Below are 15048 nucleotides of genomic sequence, written 5' to 3' on the forward strand. Positions count from 1 at the left end.
AGAACAGAGCTGGAAAGCAGGTTAGTGGGGTGGGGTGGAAATGGAGATTTTGCAGTATCCTTCCCCCAGGAGTGGGGAGGGAATGGGGATTTCGCAGTATCCTTTCCCTGCCATGCACACCAATCCATGTCAGGCCACGCCCACCAAGCCACGGCCACAGAACCAGTAGCAAAAATTTGTGAATCCCAACACTGCCTCCCAATGCAGATCCCTAACCCTTCTAAAATTCTCACCTGACAAGACTTTATCAATACCTAATCTGGAAGAAATTTTAATCTGAAAACATTTCTTTCTAGGAAGAATACTATGCCTTGTTTTTTTCAAACTGAAGGTCAAAATATCAAGCACTGGAACAAGTCTTCTTTGTTGGCACCTCATATTTATATCAATATTTCTTGAACAGTACCAAACACCCCTGCAATTATCTATATGTCTGACCTCTTCTCACCTTGCAAAAAATGTATACCAGAAGCAAAATCAGCAGAGTGGAACACTTTTTGTGTTTGTTTCGGACATTCATAGGTCAAAAAGACAACACCCTAAACACCATCCAATTTAGAACAAAAGATCAATATGATACTAACGTGGTTCTAAGGCCACCTGCTCTCTCATATAGTGCAAAGAAAGCACCAGGGATTAGAAGTTAATTACATGTTTCTGATTTCTGGGAGGCTTCATGCTTGCAAAACGCAATACAGATAATTCACTTTTCTTCCATAAGAACATGAAATGGATAGCCATGAAAAAATTGAGGGAGAAAAAGCCTCACTTAGCTCATTTTCCCCTTTTTTCTTCCTGAAGTACTGCACTTTAACTGATGCTTCAAGCCACTGTAAGAGCTAGTGCCACAGTTTCAATTAAATTTTGTAATTTTGCAACTTATAGTAAAAGGAAACTAGTGAAGCTATTTTCAATTACCTTTCCCTATTGAAAACATTATTGATTGATTATGGCCCATCAATTCCTTTTTGACCCCTACTGTCCACATATTTTCTCCATGAGTTGAAAACTACTATGAACTAAACATTTTTTTTCAGGTTCAGCATCAAAATTCTATTTATCCAAAGAACAATTTGCGTATGAGGAATTTCAGTAAGCTTGTCTACTTTAAATTCTTAGTAAATAAAATAGTTGGTTTTCCAATGCTAGAAATATCTACTTTTTTCAGATAGAACTAATCTATTTTTTCCCTTTTAACCCATACTATCAAACTGCAGTATCTGTATTCTTCTACTAAATTGAATTACAATAAAACCTGAAATCCTTCACTAAGCTCATTAAAAGTAAAATGCTATCACAACTTCAGACAAAACCTTATTACCCAAAACAAATAGGCTCAATTTACCAGTCTTTGTTCTGGAGAATACTTCCCGTATGTAATTAGTACAGAAACAACATCAAGAAGGAAAAAACAGGTAACAATACAGATAGCAATAATTTCATATTATGAATATCATATACTCTTTTTAATTAGTATAAGTTTCCCCATATGATTTGGAAAACTTATGCAATAAATGTTCAAGCTATGATGGCACCTGTATTCAAAAAGCTATCCATCTGATTTTACTGATATGACAGCCATAATACAGAAAATCTCCAGATCTAACCTCCAGACCAGAAATTAAATTTGGATTGGATTTGGATTTTATTCAATTTGTAGGCCGCCCTATTCCCCAAAGGGACTCAGGGCGGCTGAACAAAAGCCAAGGGAGGGGAAATTACAAAAAGTAAGACAAAGACAATCAGACAATACAAACAGTTTAAAAGCACAACAGACACAGCAAATTCGAGTAGGGGGGGGGAGTCAACCCCAGGCTTGCTGGGACAGCCAGGTCTTCACGGCCGTCCGGAAGGCCTGAAGGGTGGAGAGGGTCCGAATCTCCACGGGGAGCTCGTTCCAAAGGGCCGGGGCAGCCACAGAGAAGGCCCTCCTCCGAGTAGTCGCCAGCCAACATAAAAAATACTATGTACCATGCCTATGGAAGAAGCATCAAATATCCCATGGAAAAATACTGGAAATGCATGATGGAAGATACAAGTGAAAAAATGGAATGATAAACAATTGTTATTACACGTATAAATAGCTTAGCTTGTCATAAAGAATTTTACTGAGAAAGAGAACATGTTCCTTGTTTTACTGTTACCAATTTTTTTTTAAAAAAAAGTTTGTTGGTTGTTAATAGGAGTCGCTGGTGTTTCTCTCTGTGATTTCACCACATTCTTTCCCTCTGTTTACAACCACAGTTCATTAGAGGACCTGATGAAAATGTATAGTTAGGAAACTTCATTACAATCCCGCTTGCAATTTCAACAAGCTCAAAAGAGTATTTCCTTTCGTTGCTTTCATTAAGTAATCATATTGTTATTTTATCTATGGTTTGAGATCAAGCCTTTCAAATCTGCAATTGTTTTCTGGTGATGTCTCAAATAAGTCTGCCATAAGGACAACAAATATGTACAGATAGTCCTCCAACTGTTGGGTCTCAGAAATCCATCACAGCAGGTGGTGACCAAAATGCCTTTCTACCTTACGCAGAGTTTATTTGGCTTTTATACAGTTTCAACAAGCAGAATAAAGCATAGTTATTGGTTTATTCCCTCTTATTTCCCTTGTCAATCTCGAAGACCATCCCAGCCAAGATTGAATCTCACGTAAGTCCCTAGTACGGCCTGGCTCTGCTAGGTGAGCTCATAGGTTAAGAGGTAAACAGCCACTGAGATCATGTCTTGACGTAACCTTTCCTCTTATTCCTACACTCAACTTATCACCCTCCAAAGTTACAAATGGATTCCCCCAAAAGCTGCTTAAGACCGTAATTTTGAAGTTACAACATCTGCACCCTGTACCCCTGTACTTACTCATGTGATCACATTATATATATATATATATATATATATATATATATATATATATATATATATATATATATATATATATCGATTTGCAGCATCCCATAGTCACGTCACCACAAATTTTGACACTATTTGCTGGTTTCTGGCATCAACCTCTGGTTTCCATAAAAAGAAATGCCTATTGGGTATAATGAATTTCCTTAAAGAAAGGAAACAAAAAATGCTGAAAAATCAGTTTCAGTCATGGGACGCCTTGACTCTCAACTGCAAGGAATAACAACCATAATCACGAGCTGTAATTGCTCATTTTTCACTTTACAAGTTTTCCTTCTGAAGCTTCTGAAAATTTGCAGAGCATTTCATAAAATGACTAAATAGTTAGGGATCAAATGGAAGACCTAAGTTCTCTTATTTTGCAAATGGAAGGACCACAACAGCATACGGCCCTCACACACTTTTTCAACCAAAAATATACTGTTTAAAATTCAACACTCTGCAACAATAGTGCACACCTTTCGCTGTACTAATGGTTGTACCTGTCTGATTGTTCTCCAGTCAGGTATTTAACGATTTTCCCTTTGTTCATATTGAAACTTAACAATTTAAATATAATTTCTGAGTATCTCTGGGACAACATATCAGTTCTGGCCATCACGTTGGGATCTTAGTGTTACAAACCTATTTGCAGAAATCACTACTAAAATGTTTGTGATGTTACCTATGTGTTGTGGCCCAGCAGGAGCCGTTGGAGCTGCCGATGGAGACCGATAGCGAGGGACCCTATGAGTCGGGTAGGGAAGATGTGGAGGACCCTGGGCAGGGTTCAGACTCCAAGCAGGGACCAGAGAGGCTGGTTGGCCACCAGGAGGCGCCTGAGGCATGGAGCAGTGGTGAAGATCAAAGGGAGTTTGTCCCTGACGCCAGGCAAAGAAGGGCGGAGAAACGGAGGCAGCAGTTACGGAGACAGACTCATAAGAGATAATCAAGCCCAGGTGGTTGTGGCTTGGCTCCTCCCAAGAGAGTATATAAGAAGAGACTTTGGGAGGAGACTTTTTGCAGGACACAACCGTTCATTACAAGCTGGAGAAGCTCTTGTGTGTATTGTATCTCTTGTGTGTGGGGGTCTGGGCTGCTGCCAATGTTTTGCCTGTGAGTAATTGCTGTGAATAAAGTGTGGCTAACAGTAAGCCTGTGTTGGCGTTAATCATTGGACGGAGGGGGGTCAGAACACCTATGTAACTGCAGGATACAGGTATTTCTCAAAATAGACTTTCAATTATGACACATCAACATAGAACTCCTGCCATTAACCTCTCAAATGAATCTCAGGTCCAAGCACAAAAATTATTTTCACCATCATGCCATATTGTTCCAGAATATGTCCTAGATAAAATTGCATGTCAGGAAAGCCAAAAGGGCAGCAGAGATGACAGAGGGATGAAAATTGTAAGCAAGAAACTATTTTGGAGCAGCAGATTTCAAATTAGGAACTGTGGAATCAATATTTTACTTGGAGATCAGTAGCTCTTCCCAAATACAATAACTCTTCATGGTTCAGGCAAATCAGCACCAGCTGAGATTAGAAGCTTCATGTGCACATATCTTTGCCAAGATCAGTCAAGTGCTAGAATATCTGTACTATAGTAATTTTGTGATACAATTTTCACCCATGAATCTTATACTGAAACAACTGGCATTTGCTTTCTGAAATACAACCTATGCTGAGAAAATTATAATTATCCTAAAGATCCTAAAGATATGGGTTCAAAGTTTGAGTGCATTTCTAAACATGAAAGCAAAGAATATGAGCAAATTTATACAGCTAAAACTACTAGGCCAAACTCTTAGATCCTTTGAGGTGTCAGATAGGTATTGTAAAAACTTATTTATATCTCTTTGTAACTAACCATGACATTCCAACAGTATTACTAATAATTAATCTGAGGACGCATGGCTCAGGGGCTAAGACGCTGAACTTGTCGATCAGAAAGGTTGGTAGTTTGGCGGTTCGAATCCCTAGTGCCGTGTAATGGAATGAGCGCCCATTACTTGTCCCAGCTTCTGCCAACCTAGCAGTTCGAAAGCACATGAAAAATGCAAATAGAAAAAATAGGGACCACTTTGGTGGGAAGGTAACAGCGTTCCGTGTGCCTTCGGAGTTTAGTCATACCGGCCACATGACCACGGAGGCGTCTTCAGACAGCGCTGGCTCTTTGGCTTTGAAACACAGATGAGCACCGCCCCCTAGAGTTGGGAACCACTAGCATTTATGTGCGAGGGGAACCTTTACTTTTAATTTATTTCTAAACTTTGTTTCAAAGTGCAGACAATGATATTTAAATTTGGAAACACACATTTACTATAGTGCACATTACCTACAAACCTACTCAAAGCTTAAGATTTTCAAGAGAGAGATTTCTCTCAGTTTTGTCAGCACTGGAGCTATAATTATGAAATAAAACGAGAAAAATGCTTTCTGGTAGAGCTACTTTTCAGTAGAAGGAAAAATGCTAGCAGGCAGAAAAGCATATTTTATTCAGGCTGTTTTGTTTAATAGTGCAGCTTTTAATTGGAAATCAATGATTTTCATTTTATTGGTATATTTTTGTATTTTATGTGCTTTACCTGATTTGATCTACCTTAAGGGAGCAGAAACTTAATAAATAAAAAAGTTGAATGGGAGATCTTGTCAAGAGAAGAATCTCACATTCAGCTGTAAATCTTGTGAATCAATCTCTGAAGAATGTTTCACACTGCCCAGAATAAATGGATTACCAGTCTAATGTAGAAAAGTTGACATTTTTATTATTTACGTGAAAAACGTATTCATTTACAGGGAGCCCTCAACTTGCGACAGGTCGCTTAGTTCAAAGTTATGACAAAACCAAAAAAGGTTATTTTTGACCCAGATTTGAAGTTCTGATGGCTACCCTCCCCCATTGAGTCATGTGATTACATATTCAGCACTTGGTAACTGGCCCACATTTACGGCCTTTTTTGGGGGGGGGGAGAAACTGGTTATTTCTGATTTCTGGGAAATACCACCATTGCACACAATGGGTTCACTTGGTGACCGTTGCGTTCTCTTAACAATCATGGTGCTTCACTTAACAACCACCACAAAAATATTGAAAAATCAAGTCGGTCATATGACACAACCTACGGCCTACAATCGGAAAATCAAGTCGGTCACATGACACAACCTACAACTGCAATTCCAGGCTCAATTACAGTTATAAGTCGAGGACCTGTATTTATTAAGTTTAAAAACCGCCCATCTCACTCACAGAGCTTTTCTGTATGACATGAACCATCAGCCCCATGAATAACGTGAGGAGCTGCTTCAGAGTAGTTTCTTTATTGCTGCTCGCCTATAGACAGGAATCTTGCCAGACTAAAGCAACTATTTGCATCTCTATTAGATATACTTAGTAAACCTCTGGGGAGGAAAACCTTTTCCTGCATATCGAAGATGGCAAGCTATATTGTCCCTTTGCTCCCTGGGAAAGAGCCTCTCCCACTTGAGACTCTGGATTACATTCCGCCACGTAAACTCCATGCATTCTGCAAAATATGCATATTTACACCAGAGAGTCACACAACATTTCATTACCAAATTATGTCAAGAATACTTTAGAGAAGAGGAGCATATGCTTTCTGAGCTTTGGCATAATATTTAGATAATTATTTCAATGACAACAGAGTAACTTGATGATGAAGCATTATCAGCCACATGCCCACCATTTAACAGTACTGATAACATCCTGTACTTAAACATACCACAAAAGTCATAAAAAAAGGAAAATCCAAAAAGGGTTATTTTCTACAAAAACAGCATAATAACCAATATGTTACTAACTTCAGCATTTTCCACCCTTTCTCTACATTATTCTGCAGTATTTTATTCCAATGGCCTATTAGGAAATGCAGTGGAATAAGTTATATTTTTGCGTAGAGTACAAAACAGTGATCACATTTAATGCACAAATATGTGAATTTCCTAAGAATATCAAAACTGGAACACCAGGTTTGTCACTAAGTAGTAGGTCCCCTAGGAAGCACACAGAGATCATCTCAAACTTTTATAGGATAAAGAAGTATATAGTCTAGCCATCCATGATGCTATTTATGGTAACTACCTAAACACACACACACACACACACGTTTGTGTGTGTGTGTGTGTGTGTGTGTTCCAGCATAACTCTGGAATGCCTCAAGCAATTTCAACCAAGCTTGGTACACAGATGACTTACTCTCTGGAAACAATACTGTAGGGGTAAGATACCCCTAAACACCCCTTGGGGTGTGTGTTCTGTTAAGATATAGCCTGTTGTGCCTTATAATGGCTTCTACTGTACTGCCTTAAAATGGCTGCTACTGTACAGGGCAGTGGAGTTAACATGGCAACGGCTTCATAGTACTCCACAAGGGGGCTCCCTCTGGTAAGGGGGGAAATCCAACATTAGAAATTACGCTTCTGGGGATACAGGGAAAACATTTTAAGTAATTTAATTGTCGCAGGAATCAGGGCTCAGGGAGAAGTTGCTCTTGCCATTGCCTCTTCAGAAATTGCGGCGACGTTCATGGAAGGAGGGAGGACAGCTTATTCCGCATTTACGTTGCTACTTGACATCACCTTTCCTGTCTAATACAGGATTGGGATAAAACACCCAGGCAATGCCGGGTTATTAACTAGTTATATAATAAAATTTCTCACACACTGCAAAATCCTCCAATTATTATTATTAACCTACAGTTTCAGGGCCACAGATATAAACAGATAAATGCAGTCATCTAAAACTTGGATTAGGTAGGCAGGAGGGACCACTGAGCAGTAACTCTTTATTTATTTTTCTTCAAATGCAAGTGTATTTTATTTGTTAGATGTTCTAGCCACCTTTATTATTTATTTCAATAAATATTTCAAGATGGCAAACATATACAACACTCCTATGGATGCGGGGTTTTTATGTTTTCGTTAGTCCAAGCGATAGTACATCTTTCATCAAAATAAGAACACCATGGCGTAGAAAGGCATATTTAAACATCCTAGGCCCAAATATAGGATAAGTGCAGAAGTTGAATTTTTATGTGAGAAATCTGGACTTCCCATTAGATACAAAGCTTTACGAATATTGTAGTCCTTAGCTGTCTTGATCAAGTTGCTATTCCTTAGTTTCACCTACCCCAAAGGATCACGGCAAGAATCACAAACATATGCCATTGTTCTTTCCCTTAAGCTGCTGCCATAAGGCATTGTTGTTACACAGCAAAATCCCATTCTACAGATTATCTCACACATCCATCTTGCCATTAAACCGCACTCTGAAGAGAATATAAGGCTTCTTAGGACAAAATATATAGTAATAAGCAGCTCGGCAAAATATTGCATGCTGAGCTTCACTTACTTTATGTAGTATCTTGCACCTTCAAAAGTATATGCTTCTTCCCAACCTGTGGGTAGATCTAGGGTAGGAAAAAAAATAGTCTCATCATATGTTTGAAAATCTTTTCATTACACTAAGCATTTGCAATTGTTTTGGCTCTTTTTATTCTAACATGTTTTAAAAGAAAACACTACAGTCAATTTTATACCTCACACATGGCCCAAATTCTTACTCATTATGAACTCAAGAGCAAATAAGATTTAAATCATGAAAGTAAAACACAGCACAATAACTAATTCTCAAATCCTAAAGACTTTAAGTATTGCCACAAATATTTCTAAGTATTATAGTTCATCTCAGCAACTACAGATAGATATAATAAAAAATGCCTTCCAGCATCTTTAAGTTAACTGGCTTCATTCACTTCAGGTAGCTGTTGTGTCAATCATAAAATACCTGAGCTGAAATATCTAAAATGGTATCTAGTGAAATATTATTACCCATAGCTGATTTCCAAGTATCATCATCTAGCTATATCTTCAAGTTTTACTTGGAAGCATCCACAAGTAAGCCAATACAAGTAGTCCTGTATTGTGATCCTTATAACCACAATTGAGCCCAGGATCTCTGTTGTAAAATGAGACATTTGTTAAGTGAGCTGTGTCCCATTTTACAACCATTCTTGACGCAGTTGTTAAGTGAATCATAGCAGTTGTTAAGCTGGTAAGACTATTGTTAAGGGAATCTGGTTTCCCTATTGATTTTGCTTGTCGGAAAGTCGCAGAAGGTGATCACATGACCACGGGACACATAAATATGAACCAGTTGCCAAGCAGCTAAATTTTGATCACATGACCATGGGGAGGCTACAAATATTGTAACTGTGGAAAGCGTAACATTTCCCAGTGCCGTTGTAACTTTGAACTGAGTGAACTGTTGTAACCCAAGGGCTACTTGTAGTACAGAGATTTAATTTTCACTATAAACCTAGTGACAAGGCAAGAGAGATGTGCTGCTTCTCTGTAGTCATCAATTAAGTATCAATATTTTGAATCTTTTAAAAACAAAATTCAAAACCTAGTCTCATCTTTAGAACAAAAAAAAAAACAAAGCATTGTGGAGAAAATGGATCACTAAAGCTGTGCTTAATTACAAGGCTCACTGCTTAAAATAATCATTTCACCTACTGCATTGTGCATAAATACAGCTGGCTTTGCTTTTAATAATAGTACCATATATATGTTTGAGTACAGGTAATTGAAATACTTTGGGTGTTAGAATATTTCGGTGAGACAGTCAAAGCTATTCTGGGAGCTTGATGAAAAACACTTTTGCATGGTAAACATTCTATAAACAAAGAGCAATTAAATTCAGAGATGCTTTCCTCAAGATAAACATAATAACTTCCCACAATCACAATTAAAAGGTTATACAAGCCAGTGTAAAATAAGCTTTTCATATGTTATTCCCATGTAAGAGTAAAACAGCATGTCTGGTTGGTACAATTTTCTATCCAAATATTATCATAAGAGTATTCAGAATTTGCCATGCAAGCCTTAAGAAGAAATTCCATTTGTCTAAAATGAGCTTTGTTCATTATCCAAAATACTTTAAAAGCAACCAAAATTGGGGTATTTTTTTCATAGAGACATTAGTATAGTTTTAACTCGCAGGGATACAAAACGAAGCAAAGCACTTATTTATGTGGTAGAATGAAACAGAATACATCTAAAATGTGAGTTAGGGGGGGGGGGGGAAACTTCCCTCAAAGCATTAATTTAAGACCAGGGTGGAATTACAGGAGAAAAAACAATTGCGTTCCTCAGCCAAATCACTCAAGCACATCAGCCCCTTCCCCTTACCTGCTGGACTTTTCAATTAACACAAACACTAATTATACAAGGAGCAGGGAACTCTTCTCAATTAACCAGCAGTTCTGGTTTCTGACTCTGAAACACAGCTGGCTATAAACTATCCCATGACATTTCCCATAACTTTGACTAGGAAGAGAGATAAACAAAAGAACTTCACTCTGCCTTGAAACTGCTCCCAGGTTCACATAGAATCAAAATTAAACACTAATGAAATATACAAATAATTTCTGAAAATGCAAAAATGCCAGACCAGTCATCTTAACCCAAGAGTCCCTGATTGCCTTTCGTGTTTCCCACCCACCCCTATTTCATACATCCAGTTGCATAAAAGAAAGAGAAGGGGGGGGAGCAATTGCACTGCTGGATAGCAACACCCATTTCCCCATGGCATTGTTGATTGATGGGCTATACCAACAACCAGTTATTCTTTTTCCAGCCAGACCTTCTCGGCTGCTTTTTCGTCTCCAGAGAAACCAATGGCAGAGATAGAGTCTACCCCCCACTCTTTTCCCATAGTCTCTCCCAGCTCCTGCCCTCTTTCTCCAATTCATCCCACCTTTTCCTGTCACTCAAGAAACCACCCACTCTCTTATCTAAACCGAGGGTGTATCTTTAAGGGTGAAGACACTTCAGGATAATGCATGAATTTCAAAAAGCAGCCACCAGCTTTAAAAAGTATGATACTGAAAAGATACAGACAAGTGAATTCATGCTTTGCCTGGTGAAAAAAGCTTTCTGCTGTAGACAATTTTACAGAATTGTATGTTGGTTATAATACGAGGGCAGGCAAGATGGATGAGAAGGCATTGTGTGCTCACAAGACCACTAAAATGCGATACATGTTCATTTTTAAATTGCAAAGTACAATCTACACCGGGAAGTATCTTTCTTCATTGAGGAGACAACCAATATTAAACCTGCAATTTGATGCTGCTATTTACACGAAGCTTTCCTTCCATAAGTATCATAATGCCACCCCTGATCCTGAACGTTATGCGATGCATTAATTTAGAAAATATAAGCTGCCCCCTCCTTTGATGTCTCTAGAAAACTTACAAATGTACTATAAAAACTGTAATAAATGTAATATAAAATAATAAGCTTATAGCCTTAAAACATGAAAAATACAGGAAAATATGTACTCAGTTCTTCTCAATTAAGAAGGGGACTTGTCTCAACATCAGTGGCAACTGGACTGGCCAACTCTTAAGACACCAAGTGAATAGCTCATTCTACCACTGCTTCTGAAAATACACACCTCCCACAGCCAGAACCGTACTGCTCTGTTGGTGTTTTTAATAAAGGTTCAGCTATGGGTTTAAGTTTTACAATGGAGTAGGGCAGCATAAAGAGAATATGTTGAGGAAGCCAGGAGAAGCAACATATTGCTCAAAACAGAATAGCTATGCTGGAGGTCTCCGAGCTATTCGGGAAGCATGCTGAGTGGGTAGAGATCAGATCACGGAAGAGGACTGCAGAAGTCTCTGCAGCTTAAGCGAGTGGTAGGTGGGTTCCTAAGCCCCCCCCCCATTTATTCAAAAGCAGTTGCAAGATAGCAATGCAGGAGTCATTATTAGAATCATCGGGAAAAGATTAGTATAGTTAGGTTTCCCAATGAATAGATAGCAATGTCTATCAGATTAACTCTTAAACAATGGGAAGAGAGAACCAACAGATAAACTGAATGAATATCAGTATCAGACCAAAGATGTAGGAATAACTAATTATGGATGCCAATAAGGCAAAGGGTATATGGAGAAAATATAGTAAAAGGATCTGCCAAGGTTAAGAGCAAGTGAGATTTAGTCTAGCTATGATTAACCTAGTGTAAATGGGTCAATTAAATTATAACACACAACACACAAAAAAACAGAGGCAAGAAAACAGAAGCAAAGTATTTGACTATCACATCTATTAAGAGGCCAGGGAAAGTACAATAGTTAGTTAGATAAGCTAGAATGATTAAGCACTGTTCGACATGTAAGTTTAAAAACACTGAGCCTCTTATAACTCATTATGCCAGGTGCGGATGCATTCATCCAAGATACAGATAAATTTATTTGAGCAAATACAGCCAAATTAACATACATGGGCATCTCTTAGTTCTCTGGATGTGTACCTGGAGAAAGAAGAGTAGCAACCATGCAGGGAGGTAGGCTAATAAAGCGGCAAAAGAAAGTTTAAAAGTTAGTTGGGTTTAAGGATGCAATAACTTGAAAATAAATGATGGAAAAGTGATGCCTATAACATGAGTATATTTACAGATTAGTAACAGAGGTCGTGGTCAGAATTGCAACAGGGATGCTAATATTCATCCAGAGTTAATAAACTGCTGGAAAAGGCATTTTTAAACACAGGGAGAGAGCTGGCTTAAAGGATGACAAAGAAACCAGAGGAATTTTTTTTACTTGATAAACACAGGGCCATAGAGGCCCAAACCCTCCATCACTAGGAGATAACAATGGATTTACAGGGATGCTCCCATCAGGTCCCTGACTGGCCTAGACAGAGTTCAAAACAATATTCTAAGTCCAGGACCCTTAACTTGGGTTAAAGGATAAACAGAGAGAGCAGAAAGACAAGGGGTTGGTGTGAAAAGGATGGGTTGTGAGAAAGGAGTGGGCAGGTTTAGGATCCCAGAGGAAGAGCTTCAGATAAAATGACAAAGAGATAAGGGTAGAGCAAGAGAGAGAGGGAGGGAGGGAGGGAGGAAGAGAAGTGATGGTTGCACGAAAGGTGAAAGAATTAATAAATCTCCTTGGTTCAAGTTATGAGGGAGAGGAACAGTTTTCATAGAGCAGAGGGGAAAATGTATAATGCCACATAAATAAATGATAGTAGTCTTGAACTGAAGGGGGGGGGGGAATCTTGCATTCAATCAAAGGTCAAGCGGCAGAAATAAAGGCAAATAGGTGGGTCAAAAGGTCAAGGGAAAACGGTTCCACCACAAAACCGCTGACGACAAAATCGCGGTCGACGAAAGCGCGCATTTGACGTCATCACAGCACGACGAAAACATTGCGCTGTGATCGAAAAATGTAAAAATAAAGCGAAAACCTTACCCTAACCCCCCCAAACCTAACCCTAAACCTAACCCTTAACCTAACCCTAAATCTAACCCTAAACCTAACCGTTAACCTAACGCTAAACCTAACGCTAACCTTTAACCTAACGCTAAACGTAACCCTAACGCTCAAAACCTAACCCTAACCCTTAACCTAACCCTAACCCTAACCCTTACCTTTATGTGAATCGGCTTGCTTTAATTTTATTTTTATTTCAATTTTTAATTTTTTTCGTCGCGCTGTGATGATGTCAAATGCGCGCTTTCGTCGATCCCGCTTTTGTGGACCGCGGTTTTGACGGGTCACGGGGAAAACAAGGAAAGAGGTTTTTTTTTAATCCAGAGGGAAAGTTTTGAGCCACTGGGGAGGGAAAGAGAAGGAGGGTTCTTCCCAAACCTGAGTTGCCATATCCATCCCCCCCCCCCCAAACTCACTCCAAATTTTTTTTAAAAAGGCCAGCCAAGTAACAAAACTTTGGGCATATAGGTGTCTATGTCCAATGACAACAATAGGCTAAAGATTAGAGGGCAGGGATGCAGCAAAGGGAGGGGACCGCAAAATAATTGGGGAATCGCGGAATCCAAGAAGTGGAGAATTGGGACTGTGGGGGGGGGGGCGAGGGGGATGCAGAGCAATACACCCAAGGAAGTCCGAAGAGAAGGGGCTCCTTTCAAGGCCAACCCAGGCAGAGGTTGGCAGGGAAGGGAAGGGAGAAAGATGGGGGGGAGGCTGGAGGGGGGGGAGAATTGAGAAAAGCGGAGCAGCCTTAAAAGGTTGGCGGGGGAGAAATTTTAAAATTAGGAAAGAGGCAAAGGAAAAAGAGGGGGGGGTTCAAATCCGGGGTGCAAGGGAGAGGAGAGAGAAGAGGCGGGTGGGGGGGCAGGTAAAAGTGAAGCAGGGAAACGGTTGGGGGTGGTGGTGGAAGCGACTCCCCCTCCCCACACCTTCCCCGCCGATGCCCTCCAGAGGGAAGTGCCCGGCTTACCTGGGCTGCGCCGGTGCCCGGTGATCACCGCCTCGCCCGTCAGCGGGTGCAGCCAAGTGGTGCTCTTTGCTTCCTCGCTGCCAAAGTGGGAGGGAGAGGGGGGGAGAGAAGAGAAAGATGGTGAGGGAGGAGGGGGAGCCCGGACCCCCCCCCCACCGTCCTCCGGGATCACCCACCCACCCCGCCGCCGCCGCCTCGGCCGCCCCCTCTCCCCTCGTCTTCCACTCCCCCATCCCGCTCCCGCCAGCTTACTTGATGAAGAAGATGCGGCCGCCGCGGCTGATGCCGAAGCTCCAGCTGGCGGGCAGCGAGCGCAGCCGCTCGGCGCTCAGCTCCGCCGCCATGTCCGAGCGCAGCCCGGGCGAAAAGCGGCGCGCGCGGGCACGGCAAGCCGAAGACAGGGGAGGGTGGGGGAGCGGCGGTGGAGGAGGAGGAGGAGGAGGAGGAGGAGGGAGTGGGAGGCGCGCGCGCGCGGGCGCGTCGGCAGAGAGGCGCGCGTGCGCGACGCTGCCAAGCACAGCAGCACCTGGGCGACGGCGAGGAAAGCGGAGAGTGATTGAGCGAGAGAGAGAGAGAGAGAGGGAGAGGGAGAGGGATAGAGCGAGAGCTGAGGGGGGGGGTGAGTGAGTGGTGGTAGAAGCGACGCCCCGCCCATTGAGCCGAGCGGCGGCCAACCAGCGCTTCGTTTCTCCAACCTCGCTCCTCCTCCTCCTGCCCGCCCCGCCCCTCGCGCCCCCGCCCCCCCCCGCCCGCGCGCGCGCCTCCAGACCCCGCCCGCGGGGTTATTTAGTTAGGTGCTGTCGAGGCGGCTGGACGGACTCTTGGCGGCTGTGCCGTCGATCGCTGCCCCTCCCTCATTCCCGGCCAGGATCCTCCGAGGCTCT

The 15048-nt window shown here is 41.3% G+C and overlaps 1 protein-coding gene across 10 annotated transcripts in view; it reads right to left on the reverse strand.

Annotated features, from left to right (window-relative positions):
• PLEKHA5 (pleckstrin homology domain containing A5) overlaps positions 1-14775 on the reverse strand; it is a 219095-nt gene extending 204320 nt beyond the window's left edge. For 5 of the 10 annotated variants that reach the window (XM_032220561.1, XM_032220559.1, XM_032220560.1 and 2 more), the window contains exons 1-3: positions 14417-14771; positions 14165-14241; positions 8262-8319 (exon numbers count right to left, since the gene is read on the reverse strand). In XM_032220561.1, the coding sequence (XP_032076452.1) occupies positions 8262-8319; positions 14165-14241; positions 14417-14508 (227 nt within the window). In that variant the 5' untranslated portion in view covers positions 14509-14771. Of the gene's footprint in view, positions 1-8261; positions 8320-14164; positions 14242-14416 lie in introns of all 10 variants that reach the window. The other 5 variants (XM_032220563.1, XM_032220562.1, XM_032220568.1 and 2 more) reach the window with 4 other exon arrangements.
• Positions 14776-15048: the final 273 nt, after the last annotated feature.

The sequence above is a fragment of the Thamnophis elegans genome, chromosome 7 (assembly GCF_009769535.1).
Source record: "Thamnophis elegans isolate rThaEle1 chromosome 7, rThaEle1.pri, whole genome shotgun sequence".
In the NCBI taxonomy this organism is placed as follows: domain Eukaryota; kingdom Metazoa; phylum Chordata; class Lepidosauria; order Squamata; family Colubridae; genus Thamnophis; species Thamnophis elegans.